Genomic DNA, 17,717 nt, shown 5'->3' with positions numbered 1-17,717 from the left:
AAGCAAAACAAATCATGAGCACGTCTTGTAGAGCCTTCCTGTTTGTGAGATAAGTATGTCTAATAAAGATCAATACCCTCGGGATACAAGCGTCTTGAGACTGGCGGCAGACACTGCTTGCGTGAAAACACCAGACTGATGGAGATCGACTTAAAGTGTTGTTAGTGTTGGTTCTGTCAGAACTGAGGGGAGTGTTGGGTTTGCTGGAACGTCAACTGACAGGTATTGTAAGGGGGTAGTTGGAAAAGAAGAATGTATTGTAAGGAGGTATTAGGGGTAAAAGAATGTACAGTAAGTAGGTTGTGAGGGTAGAAGAATGCATTGTAGGCAGGTGGTAGGGTTAGGACATTCTCAAAGGCACTCAGGTAACTCAGTTGTAGAAGCTCTGATCCAGTGCCTCTTCCAAGAAGACCAATCATGGTTTTGTTATCTCTGCTTTGAGCCTTCAGTAATAGGAAATAACAAATATGTGAAACCATCGGAAAATTTTTGTCTTAAGAAACTGTAGTTCAGTGTTGGGTATAAAACGACAATGCTTTTATTAATTATCAGATATCCGCAAAAAAGAGATTTGCCGTAAAAGGTAAATTAGTCGTGAAAATTAAACGGATAACTAAAAAGCAGTGATAACACCAGGTGTTGCATAGCTGCCATGAACATTCTGAATGTATTTAAGTATTGAAAGTACATTTAATTAGCATCTTCTATATTTGGGATTACGCTTTCTTAAAAAGGTACAAATTCTAGTACTTACTTTTGGGTGTGTCCCATCCGGGATTCGAACCCATTCTCTCAGAGTGTGGAAACTAATCGCCAGCAACTACATTGCGGACTTTTTGTGATGGTGATTAGTTGTCTGACTCTGAGGGTTTGGGTTCGAATTCCGAATGGGACTCAGCCCCTCAAGTACTAAAATCTGTCCTTCACTGAAAAAGTGTAATCCTTGATATAACAAATGTTATATATGACCACTTTTTGAATGGCATTGTGTCTTTGATCTTCATGACATTTAATTCGTTTACTACATATGGACATTAAGGACAGTCCATGCGGTAAATAATTCAACATCATTCCATTCTTTAAGACATGTAGTTTTTCAAATATGTACAAACGTTATCATTCAATTTGTATCTTTTACTCATTTCTTGACTACGTGTATGAAGGATATAAGAATACACTTACTCATACATATATCGATAATCATATAATATAATAATTTATGTCAGAAGCCCGTTTCTGGTGTCCTCCGCCGTGATATTGCTGGAATATTGCTAAAAGCGGCGTAAATGTAAACCCACCCACTCCTCAACATTGATCGCAAAGTTAAAGTCATATAATAGCATTGGGATAATTGGCTAAGATAAAATTTTAAAAAAACACCAGAGGACGTTGTCTCTGGCCTTTTCTATCACACTACATTTTGCATATCTTTTTACAGTATATACGCTGCTAAACGTTATTTTGGATACGCTGTAAATCATGTTGTGGATAGGGAGATATTTGCTTTGAGTATGCCCCGTTCAAATCCAAGTGTAATGAATATATACGAGAAAATAGAGTACAGCTGGCAGTTTATCTTAGTGTCATATCTCAACATGCGACCCCCAAAGCTTGGCTGAGCTGATAACGTTCACTCCAGATTATATAAAACATCGCTTTCGTGTTATTGCAGATAACTATACAACCCTCTTAAAGGCCCACTCAATAAACCTGATCTGAAATCCATACATACACGAAGCCTTGCTCTAAACATATATCAGTGAAACAGCATGTTATTACTGTATCTCAGTAATTAGTCCATAAAAGTCCAGGTTGTACTGACGGACAATGTCATGTCATTTCGATGAGTATCTTATTAATTAGCAAATCCAGAAATCCCAAAAGCTGTATAAAAGAAAAATATCATGGTAATTCAGTTTACAGGAATGTTTCAGATATTGTATCTTAGTAATTAGCAAGTCTACGAAGACAAAAGCTTTACTGAAGTAATCCACAAAGTCTGCCTGGTCTACAGAAGGATATTTCCGGTAACTGTGTCACAGTAATTGGCAATTCTAGAGAGTCTATATTTATCGTGAAAGAAAATACATCAGTCCAAGTAGAAGGAATTGTCCGGTTATTGTATCTTAGTAATTGGAGTTTCTAGTAAGACCAAAGCAATGATGAAGGAATATACTATAACAATCCAGTTAGAAGGAATGCTACGTTACCCATATCTTCGTTATTGGCAAGTCCAGAAAGAATAACGCAGTTGTGAAGAAAATACCATCTCAATCCGGTTGGAAGGAATACTCCGGTCACTGAATCTTAGTAATTAGACTTAAAGGAAGACCGAAGCTATGGTGAAGGAAAATACCATGATTATCAATCCAGTTAGAAAGAATGGTACGTTTCCTATACCATAGATAATTGGCAACGCCAGAAAGAATACTGTTATTTTTAAGCAACTATCATATCAACCAAGTTGGAAGGCATTGTGCGGTTATTGTATCTTAGTAAATAGCACGTTTTGATAACAGTACAAGAACAAGAAGCGTGCTCTCTTAATATTTAATTAAAGAATGAATAAATTATGAATACTATGCTTACACTTTAAAAATCAATGAGGAAAGGAAACATTATACTGGAGGTTGTACTGTGAGATACTGCAAGAGTTGTATGCTCCCCAGGGAGTTGAGATTGACAATACGATGTGCCGCTGAGATTGACATCCAGTGAACCAGGGAAAAATAAAGCGCCTTTGAGCAGAGCTGGATATCGGCGCTATACAAATGTATGTATGTATGTATGTATGTATGTATGTATGTATGTATGTATGTATGTATGTATGTATGTATGTATGTATGTATGTATGTATGTATGTATGTATGTATGTATGTATGTATGTATGTATGTATGTATGTATGTATGTATGTATGTATGTATGTATGTATGTATGTATGCTTCACGCATGAAGTCCCACAGCCCTGTCAACAACACTTGCAACGAAAAGACCACAGCCTGTGAATGATATAATTAATTTCCTCATCGTAACGAGACATGTTCCATTTGCCGGTACATGTCGACAGTTAACACACTATACGACTGAACCCTAGACTAACGCTTCGTCTCTGAAGGTATGATTTTGACAGCAACAAATAATCCCTGAGCTGAAAAGGTGATCCAATTAGATGGGACGTCCTGAACATGGGGAAATCTAGATGCTTCATTGAGGGCTTTAACGATGCCGAAAGGGTTGGGTGGAAGGTAGACTAAGGGTCGAGTCACAGGGAGGCCAGAAGAGTCTTGGCATTGCAGGGGGGGGGCTCGGCTGTAGGGAAAATAATATGGTTCTGGGACTATGAGACAGACTAGGTGGAAGTGAAATTAGTGTAGTTGGGAGCTGTGAGACGGATTACATGGAACCCGAGATCCGCTCGGATCTGAATGAGCGTCTGTTCTAGAGTGTTGCTTGAACATTAGTGTCTTGTGAAGAAAGTGGAACTCGAGCCTGTTTCAATGGACTCTACGCCTGTCTTCCCGATATGACAAGCGGTGATAGCTCATGATATATTCAGGTTCATATACCTTCTACAGTTTCGTCCAGATGCGTCTATCTGCCGCCCAGACAGGACATGCTCGCTGACAGATGCTACAGTTTATATCTACCCTACCGTGACGCATAATACGGCGTTAAATATACCGCTTACTTTATGCATAATAAATATCACAGGACGTATTCATGTTTCGATTTATCTTTACGTTCGAAAAAATTCGTTTTTGCTCATCTCCTGGGTAAATCTACATCATAATATCCGGACTTGTATAATTTGCCGTCTCCTTTCATGAAGAAGTTTTTCTCACATCGACGAGTAATTAATGTCTCATTACATTTCAGTATACTTCGGCCATAACGACCTCAAAAGGATTATATGTTAGTTCGTTAAAACCGTAGTTCGGTTCGACTGAAATATAACGCAAGTGGTCGGGACTGAAACCACTAGTTCGTTATATCTGTCAGTTCGTTTTAACCGTGTTCGATGTAAGCATAATTTACTTTAAATAGAAACACTGTAATTTGGGTACACAGGAGACCATAAAATGTTTCACGATCTCCTAGTAAATGCATCAGCGTAAACAGTGTGTAAATGAGTTTAGTTTTACGCCGCTTTTAGTAGTATTCCAGCAATATCACGACGGGGGAACCCGGAAATGGGTTTCACACATCGTTCCCAACAGCGTAAACAACACAGTAAATTGAATTGGATTTGTTTGGTTTAAAAATCAATATTTGCTCCTCGGCGTAAAGGACACGTGATACAAGATATATATGACACAAGACCCAACGAGACGAGCTCCATATTGCTGGAATTTCCCCGCTCACGTCTTCATGACCATACACGCTTTAAGCATTGGTGTGACTGGCAAACACAGAAAACCACAACAGGGGAATTTTCACAAGGGCGACACCTGTTTTCGTTGTAAACTATCAAGAAGAGGTGATATCTCACGAAATACAAAAACAACCCGAACTGACCTCGTTTTGTGTTCGAAATAGCCTATCCTTATCCAATAAAAGACGCTAAACTACTATGATGCTGATACTGTATCTACACTATGTTGGCACTGGAGAAGATCGTTTGGAGGAATTCTTCAAATTCCAAGAATTTCCGTTCCGTGGAGACCTTAGTTAATAGCACTTAGTATAGTGGTAGTGCACATGTACAGTTCCAAGTACAATGTTACTGATTCTTGTACATTGTATTCAGGAACCATAACTTCTACACACGGGCAATCTAATCAATACAGCGAGGCTTTAAGAAACCAATTAAGTCAAAGAGACTGATCTCGGCATCTTTAACGGTGTCCCCACCATGGTATCTGCTATGCACACTGAAGAAACACATCAACCTGTGCCATGTGCATGGATTATTGTGATTATCATTCTTATTATGAATTACATGTTAAGGACTCATAGAAAGGTTCATATCTACCTACCGGTGTCAATAATTATGTAATCCCTCATGGTGTCGGATCCCGTGGTAAAATCCAAACAGCGTACAGATCCACAGTGATTGCCCCTATTCTGGGGGTGATACAACAGCCTTGGTTCTACTAACACCAATCAATAGACTCCCTGTCCATTCCACGTTACCGAGCTAAACATCCTCAGCATCTGACACTGCCAAGTATCCTCATCTGACACTGAAGGCATCTGCAGCCTCAACCGACGCACTCACAGCTCGTCTCGGATGAAGGCACTCTGTTTATGTTGACGTTTCAACCACAATGAATAATATATGTTTTTTTCAGGATCGACAGCTGGTTATTTCGTATCTCTCCATTGATACCTATCAACTTGGTCGTCAATCACTGCAGTCTCTAACCTTTGAAAACCCGCGGCGATAGACACAATGTGAAGTTTAAGAATCTGTCACAGTGTAATTCATGTTATAGAATTGTTTGAGATCAGCGGTGCAGAACAGCAAGTCTGACGCTTAAAGCCAGCTTTAATGTGTTCACCTTTTGGCGATTACAATCAGAACATTTTACCCAGAAGGATGAAGAACGATCGTCATATCTCCAATGCGGGCATCGTTTATAGAGTTCCTTTTCCTCCAAACGCCGGCGTGGGTTGCTATTCTTGGCACCGTGATTAACCCTTCGTCACTAACAGGATATTCAGGCACCAGTCTACAGATATATGAGTTTTCCATACGTCCGTTTCTCTTCGTCATATCACTAAACACCCACGAGTAGCGATCCTCAAGGTGGACCCAGTGTGGGATTGATTTTAATCGATGTTTCAATTCTTGGAAAGCTGACTTTGAGATAACTGCTGATGGGTGAATGTTCCCAGCCGTGAACGTGACTCGTCACAACTTATATAACAAGCAATCATTCTAATGGTAACGTGAGAAGTTAATCGCAGTGGAGTGTATGTTACAAGGTTACGTATTGACAACACGCATGGTTTATTCATCTGAGTGTTCCATTGATGTGGGTATTTCCGCAAATACAAACAGTTGCACATGTTCTGTAAGGGATTGATGGGAACACGTGCTATTCGTTCAGCTAGCATTATCTAAGAGCTACTGTTTGTATATGGAAATATGATACATTCGGAGTAGATGTTCCACAAACAGGGCAAAAATATTGAGCTCGTCAGAAATATTCTCACAAATATGAGTGCAGTTTGGAAATAGTGAAAAAAGTATTTACACTTTGTTATACCTTTTAGTGCAATTGAAGGTTGAAAATAAACATACATCAAAACCCCGTTTATCCGGATAGTAACATTCCAGGGAATTGCCCGGATTCACTCATGACCGGATTAACGAGTCATCTAGTTATGTTATTGTATATATGAATACGTTTAAAATGCAATCATTGGAAAGGGAGTTTACATGAACCTTAACATGATGTGACGTCGATTGTTCTAAGTTTTACGTTTAAAACGAAAACGCTTATACCGAACTAGCGGATATAACGAACTGTATTGGTCCCAGTCACTTGCCATATATTTAAGGTGAAATGAGGATAAGAAAAGCAAGATTTATGGATGTCAACTTCTTTATTGTGAATAACACGACGTGTCGGAGCGTATGCTTGCTCCTTCATCATACACTCCGAAACGTCGTGTTATTCACAATAAAGAAGATGACTTCCATAAATCTTGCTTTTCTTATGCATTCCACTTCTAAATGCCCTTCAAATATTTGAAATGAGTATATCGAACTACGGTTATGACGAACTAAAATTAGTTGTCCTTTTGAGTTCGTTATAACCGTATTTTATTGTATCAGAAGCATGATACATGCATAAACAATACAGCTCAATACAATGTACAAATTAATGGTTCATTGCACACACTCCAAGAAGCAATGACGTGACATTTTTTGAAAACTGAATAACCTTTTCAAAATTCAACAGTAAGAATCTCACAGTGTGACTTTATACAACTTACCATACAACGTAGTAGAAATATGCACATTGCCAAGATACAGGTAGCCTTATGTGCAGATTACACACAGACATCAACACAGATATTCGATACATACATCAATAACAAAAAAACAATACATTATATAAACAATATTGGCTCATTGTACAAACTTCATTAAGCAATGACAAGCACATTGTTGAGCTGCATGATTGCAGGAACAATTCTGTAGTGTCACTTACCATACAGCGTTGTAGCGTTATGCTTGTTATTACAAGCAGATATTCTAATAGACGTGTGAATCGCCTCTTCCTGAATCTGTGTATTACATTCTGTCGAATGTCATTATTTTGGGCCCAAGGAAGTGACGTAAGGAAAAACAGGTGATTCACTGGGAACCGCTTGGGCTTGTGTATGTATTACTCACAGACAATGGATGCATAAGAACAGAACTTGGGATAGTCTGTATCTCACAGAACATGAGTAATATGTGTTTCATAGGTACTAAGTTAGTTGTTAAGTAAGATTTGACCAGACTTGGTATGAAGACCATAATATGGTTAAACTTGGTATGAAGTCATAATTTGATAACGTTACGTCATCTGAATGGACTGGATCTGTAATTCCTAGATCGTTGGTTATTATATGTACATGATATTAAGCTAGAGTAGAGTATTATACACAGTATAATATAAATAAATCCGCCATATCCACAGTGAGATTGGTGGATTTATGCCGACTATACTAAGACAACCTAACATTCATGAGAGTAACGGGATTGTGGTTTCATGTTATTATGATAAAGCGTACACGCCTGGGTATGGCACTGAGGAAAATAAGCAAGGTGACTGGAATTCAAACCTGCAATGGACAGTGAAAGGCTTATTCCAAATATATTTATAATATGTCCAGATATATTTAATATGTGTAAAATATTCAACTTATTGTAAAAAGATAGTGTTTGCATTCATGTGACATTCATTTTGCACAAATTGTCTATGCATGTACTCGTATACCACTGTTGTTGGTTTTGAAGAATAGATAAGATTGATTAGAAAAATTGTTTTCCTAGGATACTGTTCAAGACAAGCATCCTCACGTTCCCGGCCGTGACAACGTTTGTCAGCCGAGTAATTAAATCATCGCTGACATTCTTCATTTGGCTGCATACAATACAATCACATTACAACAAGTACCGCTGTAATGGTTAACAGCCTCACCTCCTTAGCTTGCAATGAGAGCCTTCATCTACCACACGAATATCCCAACACGTGTTGTCCATATAGCGCTCTATGCTGCCCAGAACGTTTACATTACAATCAGATGCAATAACGGAAGCAACAGAGTATGTACTTTGTCCCCCTTCATAACCTCTTGTGTTCACACATTCACAACAGATGCCGTTACCAAAGAATAATAACATGGTAAATACCTTGACTCGGCTCAGAGACCATATAATAGATATTATATGGTCTCTGCTCGGCTTCAATTACTGCTCGATTCCAGTATATTCCAGACGAGTAATTTCCTCATCGGCTCTGACAGACTGAACATGAATGTCTGGCACAGATAGTACAGCGAGACACGGTTCTAGGACGTCCTTGCATCACTGTGTGTCATACAGACTGTGACACTTGAGGAGGCCTGTCTTAGCTTGGCTTATTACGACACTGTCGTACAGCCCTAGTCATACTAGCAATGCAGATTGTTCTGTGAAGGTTAAGGGCATTCTATGCTTTAGATTTGTGTGATTAATTGATTGTTTATTAATTACAACGTGGAGGATCCAAATCTGTGGGTTATAATTTTGTTTGAAAAAGGTTGGTGTTTAATTGTGTTTATTCAGTCATTGTATTAAGAGTGCAGTAAAGTTATGAATTCTGATTCCTTGAACAAGTACTATGCATCGTTGTATATAGTGAAATAGGTGTATCGTATCCTAGTTTCATGGGAAAGTTTTCAAATCAATTTGTACAGTGATAAGTGAGTGAGTGAATGAATGGGAGGGGAGGGAAGGGGGTGGAGGAAGGCAGGGTGTGTGTGTGTGTTAGGAGTAATAACATGGCGGGATGCATCCGAAATTAACTTCATCTATTGCACCCATGTGGGGTTCCGAGATGGGCGAACACTTAACCCACCCGGCTTATGGATCAGATGCCGTCACTGTCCTTATGTTTGTCGCGCAAACAGACTAAAACAGGGACCAAGTTGCTCTGCTACTGATGTCATCGTATGACGCTTAACGATGGTCATGCTATCAACCACTAGGACTCTTGGGTAGTCGAGTCCAAATTATGAATAGCGTCACGACATAAAGTTGGAATAATGTTGATTTCGGCAATAGGTTTACAAACAAAATTTACATACCAAGTTTCACTCGTGAAAGGCATCCCGATATCTCTTAATCCAGATAATACCAGACTGAAAAGGCTTTCTTCTTTTCCTTCTAGGCTACATGTATTTGATAAAGCACATACAGCAGTAAGTACGTCCGAACGGTGACGGCTTTATTCGATAACTGATTCCAGTCGGCTCTCTTCGGGCAAATCATGCCGCAGAACCAACAGGTAACCATGCATATGTTCATCATAATATACCCAACATCCATACCAATAACCGACCTATAAAACACATTTAGTGATTGAAAGGTATGATTTATATACCACGGGAAACAATCCACACATTACACAAAGCTAAATATTGAATTGCCCCTTCTATGCATTGAATGTGATATGATAGTGTGTCATTCACTGAGAGTTGACAAGACGGAGGATGTTAGCGACCTGTGATAACATGGCATTGATTGCAACAAGAACAAACAACACAAAAAATAAAACGAAATTCCAAATTGCATGTTTAACAAATGAAACACCATATACTATTACCAAAGAATTGTATCTATGCTGTACAAATATTGCGTTGTTCAACTCACCGTGTGTGAATAGCAGGAGACGAATGTGTGTGTTCATGAAACCGTAAAATTAAATTGTATTGTGTGACGTAAAATGATACGGCAATAAGAAAGTCGAGACAATGATGATGGGGATGAGTTAGATTTAGATCGATATCACGTCCCATTTAATATGTTTTTTATTAGTGATAGATTGTATACATTACTGACAAAAGAGAACTCATTGGTAAACATGACTGATACATGGAAACCAAATCACAACCATTGCAATATAGCGCTCATGTTATTATGATAAAGATGGTTATTATAAATATAACATTTAGTTATATTTTTGCTGTGACTAGTCTTTATCTAAAAAAACACCCCGCTGGATCTTAAAATATACGTAAACGAAAGAATGGAAATCATGCACATACATGCACAAGTATTATTGTTTTATGTAAGATCATCCTCCAATAATATTCAAAAAGGCAAAATTAACTATAATCTATTTTTATTTATCAAATTGTTCGACGCATGTAATTACATGAAGATGTAATATGTACGGCTGTAGATCGACTCCACGGGTTTTAAAAAGATATATATTATTGTTACGGCCAAAACTGTATATATTTTGAATTTTTGTTTTGTGGGTTTGTATGAAATATGTTATGGTTGACAGAAACGCCTATACTTTTGTTTGTCGTTAAATATTTTAGCGGGTTGCATTTAGGGGTGTCAAGGGGAGATAACTTTGGGTAGCTATGTGATTCGTGATCAGTATGTCGCCTGCTTGCCATGTGAGCGTGTCAGAGAGCAGATGGTCTACAAACGGTATGAGTAACTTTTACATTTTCTGCTTGTCAACACTTTGTGTTATAGGTAATGAAGCTATCAGCAGCATTTCTGCAATATGAATTATTGATATTTCTGTGTATCCACGTTTTCAATACTGTTTGCTGCATTCAAAACTCGCTCGCTTTGCACGAGTTCTAAAAATAGATTTTCTCAGGTTTTCGTTTGTTTGGGCTTTCAAAGTCATTAATTTAACAAGTAATAAGGGTTTTTTACTGAAATAGTAGTCATGTAAGTTTACTAATATTATTCGTCACTGCAGGTAGTTAGAAATGTAAAACTTTGTCAAAAGTGTATCTTTATTGATGAAGTTGAGAATGTAAATGCGGCGATACTGACAACATTATATGGAACTATAGATTCCCTTATTTCTTCATTGCAGTCAATCTATAGCAAGGACACTTGCGTCGAATTGGCCCGAATCTGCTTAGAAATCCAGAATATTGTCGTTTCAATATGAATATGAATCATGATGAACTTGAGAGACACTTGCGTTGAATTGGCCCGTATCTGCTTACAAATCCTATTGACATTTCAATATGAATATGAATCATGATGCACTTGAGAGAAAAGAATAAAAGCAATTCCTGAACTACAACTATTGCGTTGAAACTGATTCAAAGAACTATATTCATACAGTTTTGAAACAAATTCGATATTTAAGCTTACATTTGATGCTTAGAAGTTAAATTATATCGTGACCAAACTAGCATTCAGTTAGATGTCCCACGCTTGAAAACCACAGGGAAGGTATTCTCAAGTATTGCCTCAAGTATTCTCTCACTTCAATAACCCGGGTTAGAATATTGGTCTTCAGTAACCCATGCTTGTCGCAAAAGGCGACTAACGGGATCGGGTGTTCAGTCTCGAAACTTGGTTGACACATGTATCCCAGTAGCGCAGATCGATGCTCATGCTGTTGATCACCGGGTTGTCTGTTCCAGACTCGATTAATTACAGAGCGCCGCCATATAGCTAGAATATTGGTGAGTGTGGCGTAAAACTAAACTCACTCATTCACTCTTACGTCAATAGCGACACCAACAGCGACATCCATGGTCTATCACGGCAAGTGGCTGGTTACAGGAGAACATACGGTCCATGTTTTCATAGCTACTGTACTTTGTAAGTTATCAATAGATTCCTTTGCGAACATGTAAGTATGGTTATTATAAGGGTAATGCTATTTTCGAGGGCATTATCATTTGCAGAAGTCCGAGGTCTTCCATTAACTGCCCGACGAAGGAGGGCAGTTGAAAAAGACCGAGGGCTTCTGCAAATGATAATGCCCTCAAAAATAGCATTACCGTTATTATTGCTAAATGCATGGAACTTGTGTTGAAAAGAAAAAGGAAACAATGAAGGAATTTGACTGTGAGTTTACTCAAAACCAACCTCTGACGGGGTTGACTGACAGAATGCAATTACGTCTTCGAACAATTCAAGTGACGTCACAACAGAAAGTGACGATATTCTACCTTGGCCTTTGACAAAACCATAGCCTGCAACATGTCAAACTATGTCAGTGTTCGGTTTTGGTCCAACAACAACGTTAATAGTGCAATTGTTAAGGTAAGCACCAGCAAGAAAGACAATATTACTCGCTATTTAAAGCGGGAATTTGGGGTGCTTTGACTTGTTTGACCCAGAATATCTGCTAGTCCAAAGCCAATGTCCAATGAACCGTAAGCCCACGCACCCACTATGATGTCACTTGACAACAGAACTGATAGTGGCCCGTCGTTAAGGTTGAGCGGTCCAATATCATTTGCAGTGGCCCGCAAATTTCTGACAATGGGAGGGCCGTTTCATTATAATTCCATGTATTTTAGCTATAATGGTGTACAAAGACGCTACTCATAGGAATAATGACCGCCCAATTAGCCTCCTGTACCAACACCCAAGGCTATATCATGAAACACTTGAAGGAGGCGGAAGGGTGAGTCGCCGTTCACAAGGGCTGTAAGTACGGGGATATTAGGACCGGTAACTGGAACGCCTTCAACAGGAAAGATTGGCCATTTAACTGCTGTGAAGCCAAGGCATTGTGGTGCATTTTGTTACAATTAAGTGCATTGTGTTGCAATATGTAGCATATACATGCATGAGGACAAGGTACACACTGTCAGTGTGTGTTTACACTCTACACGCTAACGTCACAATTTTCGTGTACACTAATTATGCCGAAACATTAGAATATCCAACACACGTTCATAATATTAACAGGTTTAGAAGTAAAACATGTTCAGAGATACGATAATATGACAGTGTCATCCTTGTGTTTATCTGATATAGTTTCTCTTCGATGTTGAAGACCAAACTGAACTGAAGTAGTTTGGCAGTGGTCTGTAAATATTCAAGTCTGGACCAGATAATCCAGTGATTGATATCATAACCATCGACGTAACTGGGACATGTGTCAACCAAGTTGGCGAGCCTGACGACCCGATCCCTTAAGTCACCTCTTACGACAAGCATAGGTTGCTGAAGACCAATTCTAGCCCTTATCTCGGCAAACATGAATAACGTAAAAACAAAGGTTTTGGAAACTAATAAAGTTTCAATGTTGCTGCATGTATCAACTCGAAATAAGAACTAATATTCAGAACATCACACATATATATTCTATCTGGAAAACATTATTCAAAAACGATTATGTGATACATTATTGATTGGCAATCGGCAACGAAAAAAATGAAAAATAACTTTACGTTTTAAACACTTACCTCATAAACATGTTTAGAATAATGCTAATGCCTTAAAACGCATACTTTTTTAATATCTTTACAGTAAATATCACTGTAGCATGTTAAACATCAATCGACGTCATCACGACATCAGAACGACTTTGATACAGAATGGTGACATAGCATTGCCCGATATGTCCCCAGAAGGATAACGTAGACAATGACATACATTACAAAAACAACATTGGATTGGTTGGTTTGCTAGTTTGCACCAGACAATCCAGTGATCAGCAGCATGAACATCGATGTACATAACTAGGATACGACCACATGAGTCAACCAAGTCAGTGAGCCTGATCACCCGATCCCGTTAGTCGCCTAGGTTGCTGAAGTCCAATTCTAACCTGGGTTTTCACGGCTTGACAACATTAGAACACATAGCAGGAACAACATCGTTACAACAACATTGTTACAACATTGATAAATACCTTCGACAGTCACATCTTGCTTGATCGGACGGACAGTGATCATTTTGAAATCCAAACCTCTTTATCAAACCCTCCAAGTCAAAACTATAATGATCATTTTACACAACCAACATTCTCCACATGACTATGCTGCAATGTTTTGATTCCCCACGTCATAACATAGTATTGTCTGTCCCAAAATGTCATGAAACACGCGGAAAATGGCACGGATCGACCACTTGTCTACCAGCAAGGGCTGATAGTAAATTATTAATATATCCATTTTCATCATCTCTCCCAGGATTCACGTTCCTGCAGGCGATATTGCAGCAGAATACGGCATGCATTTACAGACAAACGAAATTTTAATTATCAATGTTGGATAACTAAATTGTTTAGAAAAAGGAATGACATTTTGTACCAAGTCTAATGTCAGACGTTGTATTCCCGTGTCTGTAAACTCATGAATAACTAATACTTATGTCGTCACGCAGAGCATGTGGCCTATACAGAACCATACACAATTTATCTGATGGTGTTGCGTAGGCGTGTCATGTTAAACTAAGTGTCCTGAAAGCATCGTTGCAATCCTGATTGTTAAATGGCACGTTTATTGAAGCATTTTCGATTATGCTTTCATCAAAGGCTTGTGTATTTGCCAGCTATTTACCTATATCATTTGCAATAAGTTTCAATCGAAATGTACATGATTCTTATGTACCCGATTTGTACCCGTGTGTTTAATAGGCCATCGGAGTTGCTTTGCCGAGTTGTCTCCCTTGGGATCTGCTGATTGTTGGGTTCCATTTCTAGTTCCATCAAAATATGTCTGTCGGCATTGAATCTGTGTCTATAGGATTTCACACTGAGGGAAAATGTTTATGACCTAGTCCATTATCGGTTTTATTATCCCACCATTAAATAGCCGGATGTCGAACTTGAACCAGAACGGATCTTCCACGTGACGGCAGTAAACCTGACCATAGTCTGTCTCACAGTCCCTGAACCACATCATTTTTCCACTGCCTCGACCTCCCTACAGTGCTAAAGCCCTAAATGAAGCAAGTCTAGATTTCCCCAGGTTTAGGTTGAATCTCCCAACTCACTGGGGCTCCTTTTCAATTTAAACGGGTGTATTTGTTACTATCAAAAAATTATACATATTCAGGGACTAAGCGTTAGTCTACACTCACCACAACGCTACACAACCATCCTCATAATTACGAAAATCATGCAAAATCTAAGATGGTTACTCTATCGCACCATCATGACGAAAACATGTAAAAAGGGTAGGACAAAGAACACTCCCTGGTCTGATCCAAGAGGAACGTGTCTGAAATGAAAGCTGCAATTAATGAGCAAAATCCTTCTCACATACTAACCAAATGATACATCTCCAATCCATCTCTCCTCCCACCCTGTAGTCTTCAGCCACGTGGTAATCAGGTGCCAAAACTCACGCACGCCCTAGACACCGTTCCAATCACCGGGAATACCTACCACAGTCTTAGAATTACAGAGGCTGATACACGAACGTTGCCAACCCAGGACGCCTGCAGATGTGGGGTTACGCGGCAGTTTTGCATTCATTGGCATGGGTCATCATGAGATCTCGGATGATGCACAGATGACATTCAAGCCTGATCTACAAATACCATCACAGCTTAAATTACCAAACTGCCGGAACTTTGTCTAATGCCACGGTAAACCCAGGGGATCCCATGTTTGTTTACGTCCCTTGCCGCAGGCCAACAATGCTGACCAATAAATGGATTCACGATGTTGTTGCTTCACAGAGAAATGTTCCGATGGTAGCAATGCTTGAAGGTTATGTTCGGAAGTGAGAGAACGTGGTTTGACTTAGCTCTGAACGGTAATTCAGTTACATCACGGCATGTCAGCTTGAAAGAGGTTTTGTGGTTGTTTATTGTACGCACTCAGCATTAGTCCAGCTATATGGCGGCGGTATGTAAATGATCGAGACTGGACCAGACAATCCAGTGATCAACAGCATGAGCATCGATCTACGCAGTTGGGATAAGGTGATGGGCGAACACTTAACCCACCCGGCTTATGGATCAGATGCCGTCACTGTCCTTATGTTTGTCGCGCAAACAGACTAAAACAGGGACCAAGTTGCTCTGCTACTGATGTCATCGTATGACGCTTAACGATGGTCATGCTATCAACCACTAGGACTCTTGGGTAGTCGAGTCCAAATTATGAATAGCGTCACGACATAAAGTTGGAATAATGTTGATTTCGGCAATAGGTTTACAAACAAAATTTACATACCAAGTTTCACTCGTGAAAGGCATCCCGATATCTCTTAATCCAGATAATACCAGACTGAAAAGGCTTTCTTCTTTTCCTTCTAGGCTACATGTATTTGATAAAGCACATACAGCAGTAAGTACGTCCGAACGGTGACGGCTTTATTCGATAACTGATTCCAGTCGGCTCTCTTCGGGCAAATCATGCCGCAGAACCAACAGGTAACCATGCATATGTTCATCATAATATACCCAACATCCACACCAATAACCGACCTATAAAACACATTTAGTGATTTAAGGTATGATTTATATACCACGGGAAACAATCCACACATTACACAAAGCTAAATATTGAATTGCCCCCTTCTATGCATTGAATGTGATATGATAGTGTGTCATTCACTGAGAGTTGACAAGACGGAGGATGTTAGCGACCTGTGATAACATGGCATTGATTGCAACAAGAACGAACAACACAAAAAATAAAACGAAATTCCAAATTGCATGTTTAACAAATGAAACACCATATACTATTACCAAAGAATTGTATCTATGCTGTACAAATATTGCGTTGTTCAACTCACCGTGTGTGAATAGCAGGAGACGAATGTGTGTGTTCATGAAACCGTAAAATTAAATTGTATTGTGTGACGTAAAATGATACGGCAATAAGAAAGTCGAGACAATGATGATGGGGATGAGTTAGATTTAGATCGATATCACGTCCCATTTAATATGTTTTTTATTAGTGATAGATTGTATACATTACTGACAAAAGAGAACTCATTGGTAAACATGACTGATACATGGAAACCAAATCACAACCATTGCAATATAGCGCTCATGTTATTATGATAAAGATGGTTATTATAAATATAACATTTAGTTATATTTTTGCTGTGACTAGTCTTTATCTAAAAAACACCCCGCTGGATCTTAAAATATACGTAAACGAAAGAATGGAAATCATGCACATACATGCACAAGTATTATTGTTTTATGTAAGATCATCCTCCAATAATATTCAAAAGGCAAAATTAACTATAATCTATTTTTATTTATCAAATTGTTCGACGCATGTAATTACATGAAGATGTAATATGTACGGCTGTAGATCGACTCCACGGGTTTTAAAAAGATATATATTATTGTTACGGCCAACACTGTATATATTTTGAATTTTTTGTTTTTGTGGGTTTGTATGAAATATGTTATGGTTGACAGAAACGCCTATACTTTTGTTTGTCGTTAAATATTTTAGCGGGTTGCATTTAGGGGTGTCAAGGGGAGATAACTTTGGGTAGCTATGTGATTCGTGATCAGTATGTCGCCTGCTTGCCATGTGAGCGTGTCAGAGAGCAGATGGTCTACAAACGGTATGAGTAACTTTTACATTTTCTGCTTGTCAACACTTTGTGTTATAGGTAATGAAGCTATCAGCAGCATTTCTGCAATATGAATTATTGATATTTCTGTGTATCCCACGTTTTCAATACTGTTTGCTGCATTCAAAACTCGCTCGCTTTGCACGAGTTCTAAAAATAGATTTTCTCAGGTTTTCGTTTGTTTGGGCTTTCAAAGTCATTAATTTAACAAGTAATAAGGGTTTTTTACTGAAAT

The 17,717-nt window shown here is 38.7% G+C and overlaps 1 protein-coding gene across 3 annotated transcripts in view; it reads right to left on the bottom strand.

The window, feature by feature from the left end:
* Positions 1–17,717, bottom strand: part of LOC124279501 (TWiK family of potassium channels protein 18-like) — a 92,599-nt gene that overhangs the window by 30,291 nt on the left and 44,591 nt on the right. The window contains exon 1 of one of the 3 annotated variants that reach the window (XM_046715333.1): positions 8,355–8,545. The exons of 1 other annotated variant lie outside the window; for it this stretch is intronic. In XM_046715333.1, the coding sequence (XP_046571289.1) occupies positions 8,355–8,376 (22 nt within the window). In that variant the 5' untranslated portion in view covers positions 8,377–8,545. Of the gene's footprint in view, positions 1–4,977; positions 5,564–8,354; positions 8,546–17,717 lie in introns of those variants that run through there. One more of the 3 variants, XM_046715332.1, reaches the window with a different exon arrangement.

The sequence above is a fragment of the Haliotis rubra genome, unplaced genomic scaffold, assembly GCF_003918875.1.
Source record: "Haliotis rubra isolate DU_JTF1 unplaced genomic scaffold, ASM391887v1 Scf250, whole genome shotgun sequence".
NCBI lineage: Eukaryota > Metazoa > Mollusca > Gastropoda > Lepetellida > Haliotidae > Haliotis > Haliotis rubra.
The sequence above is the reverse complement of the archived record's forward strand: the minus strand, read 5'-3'. Positions and strand labels throughout refer to the sequence as shown.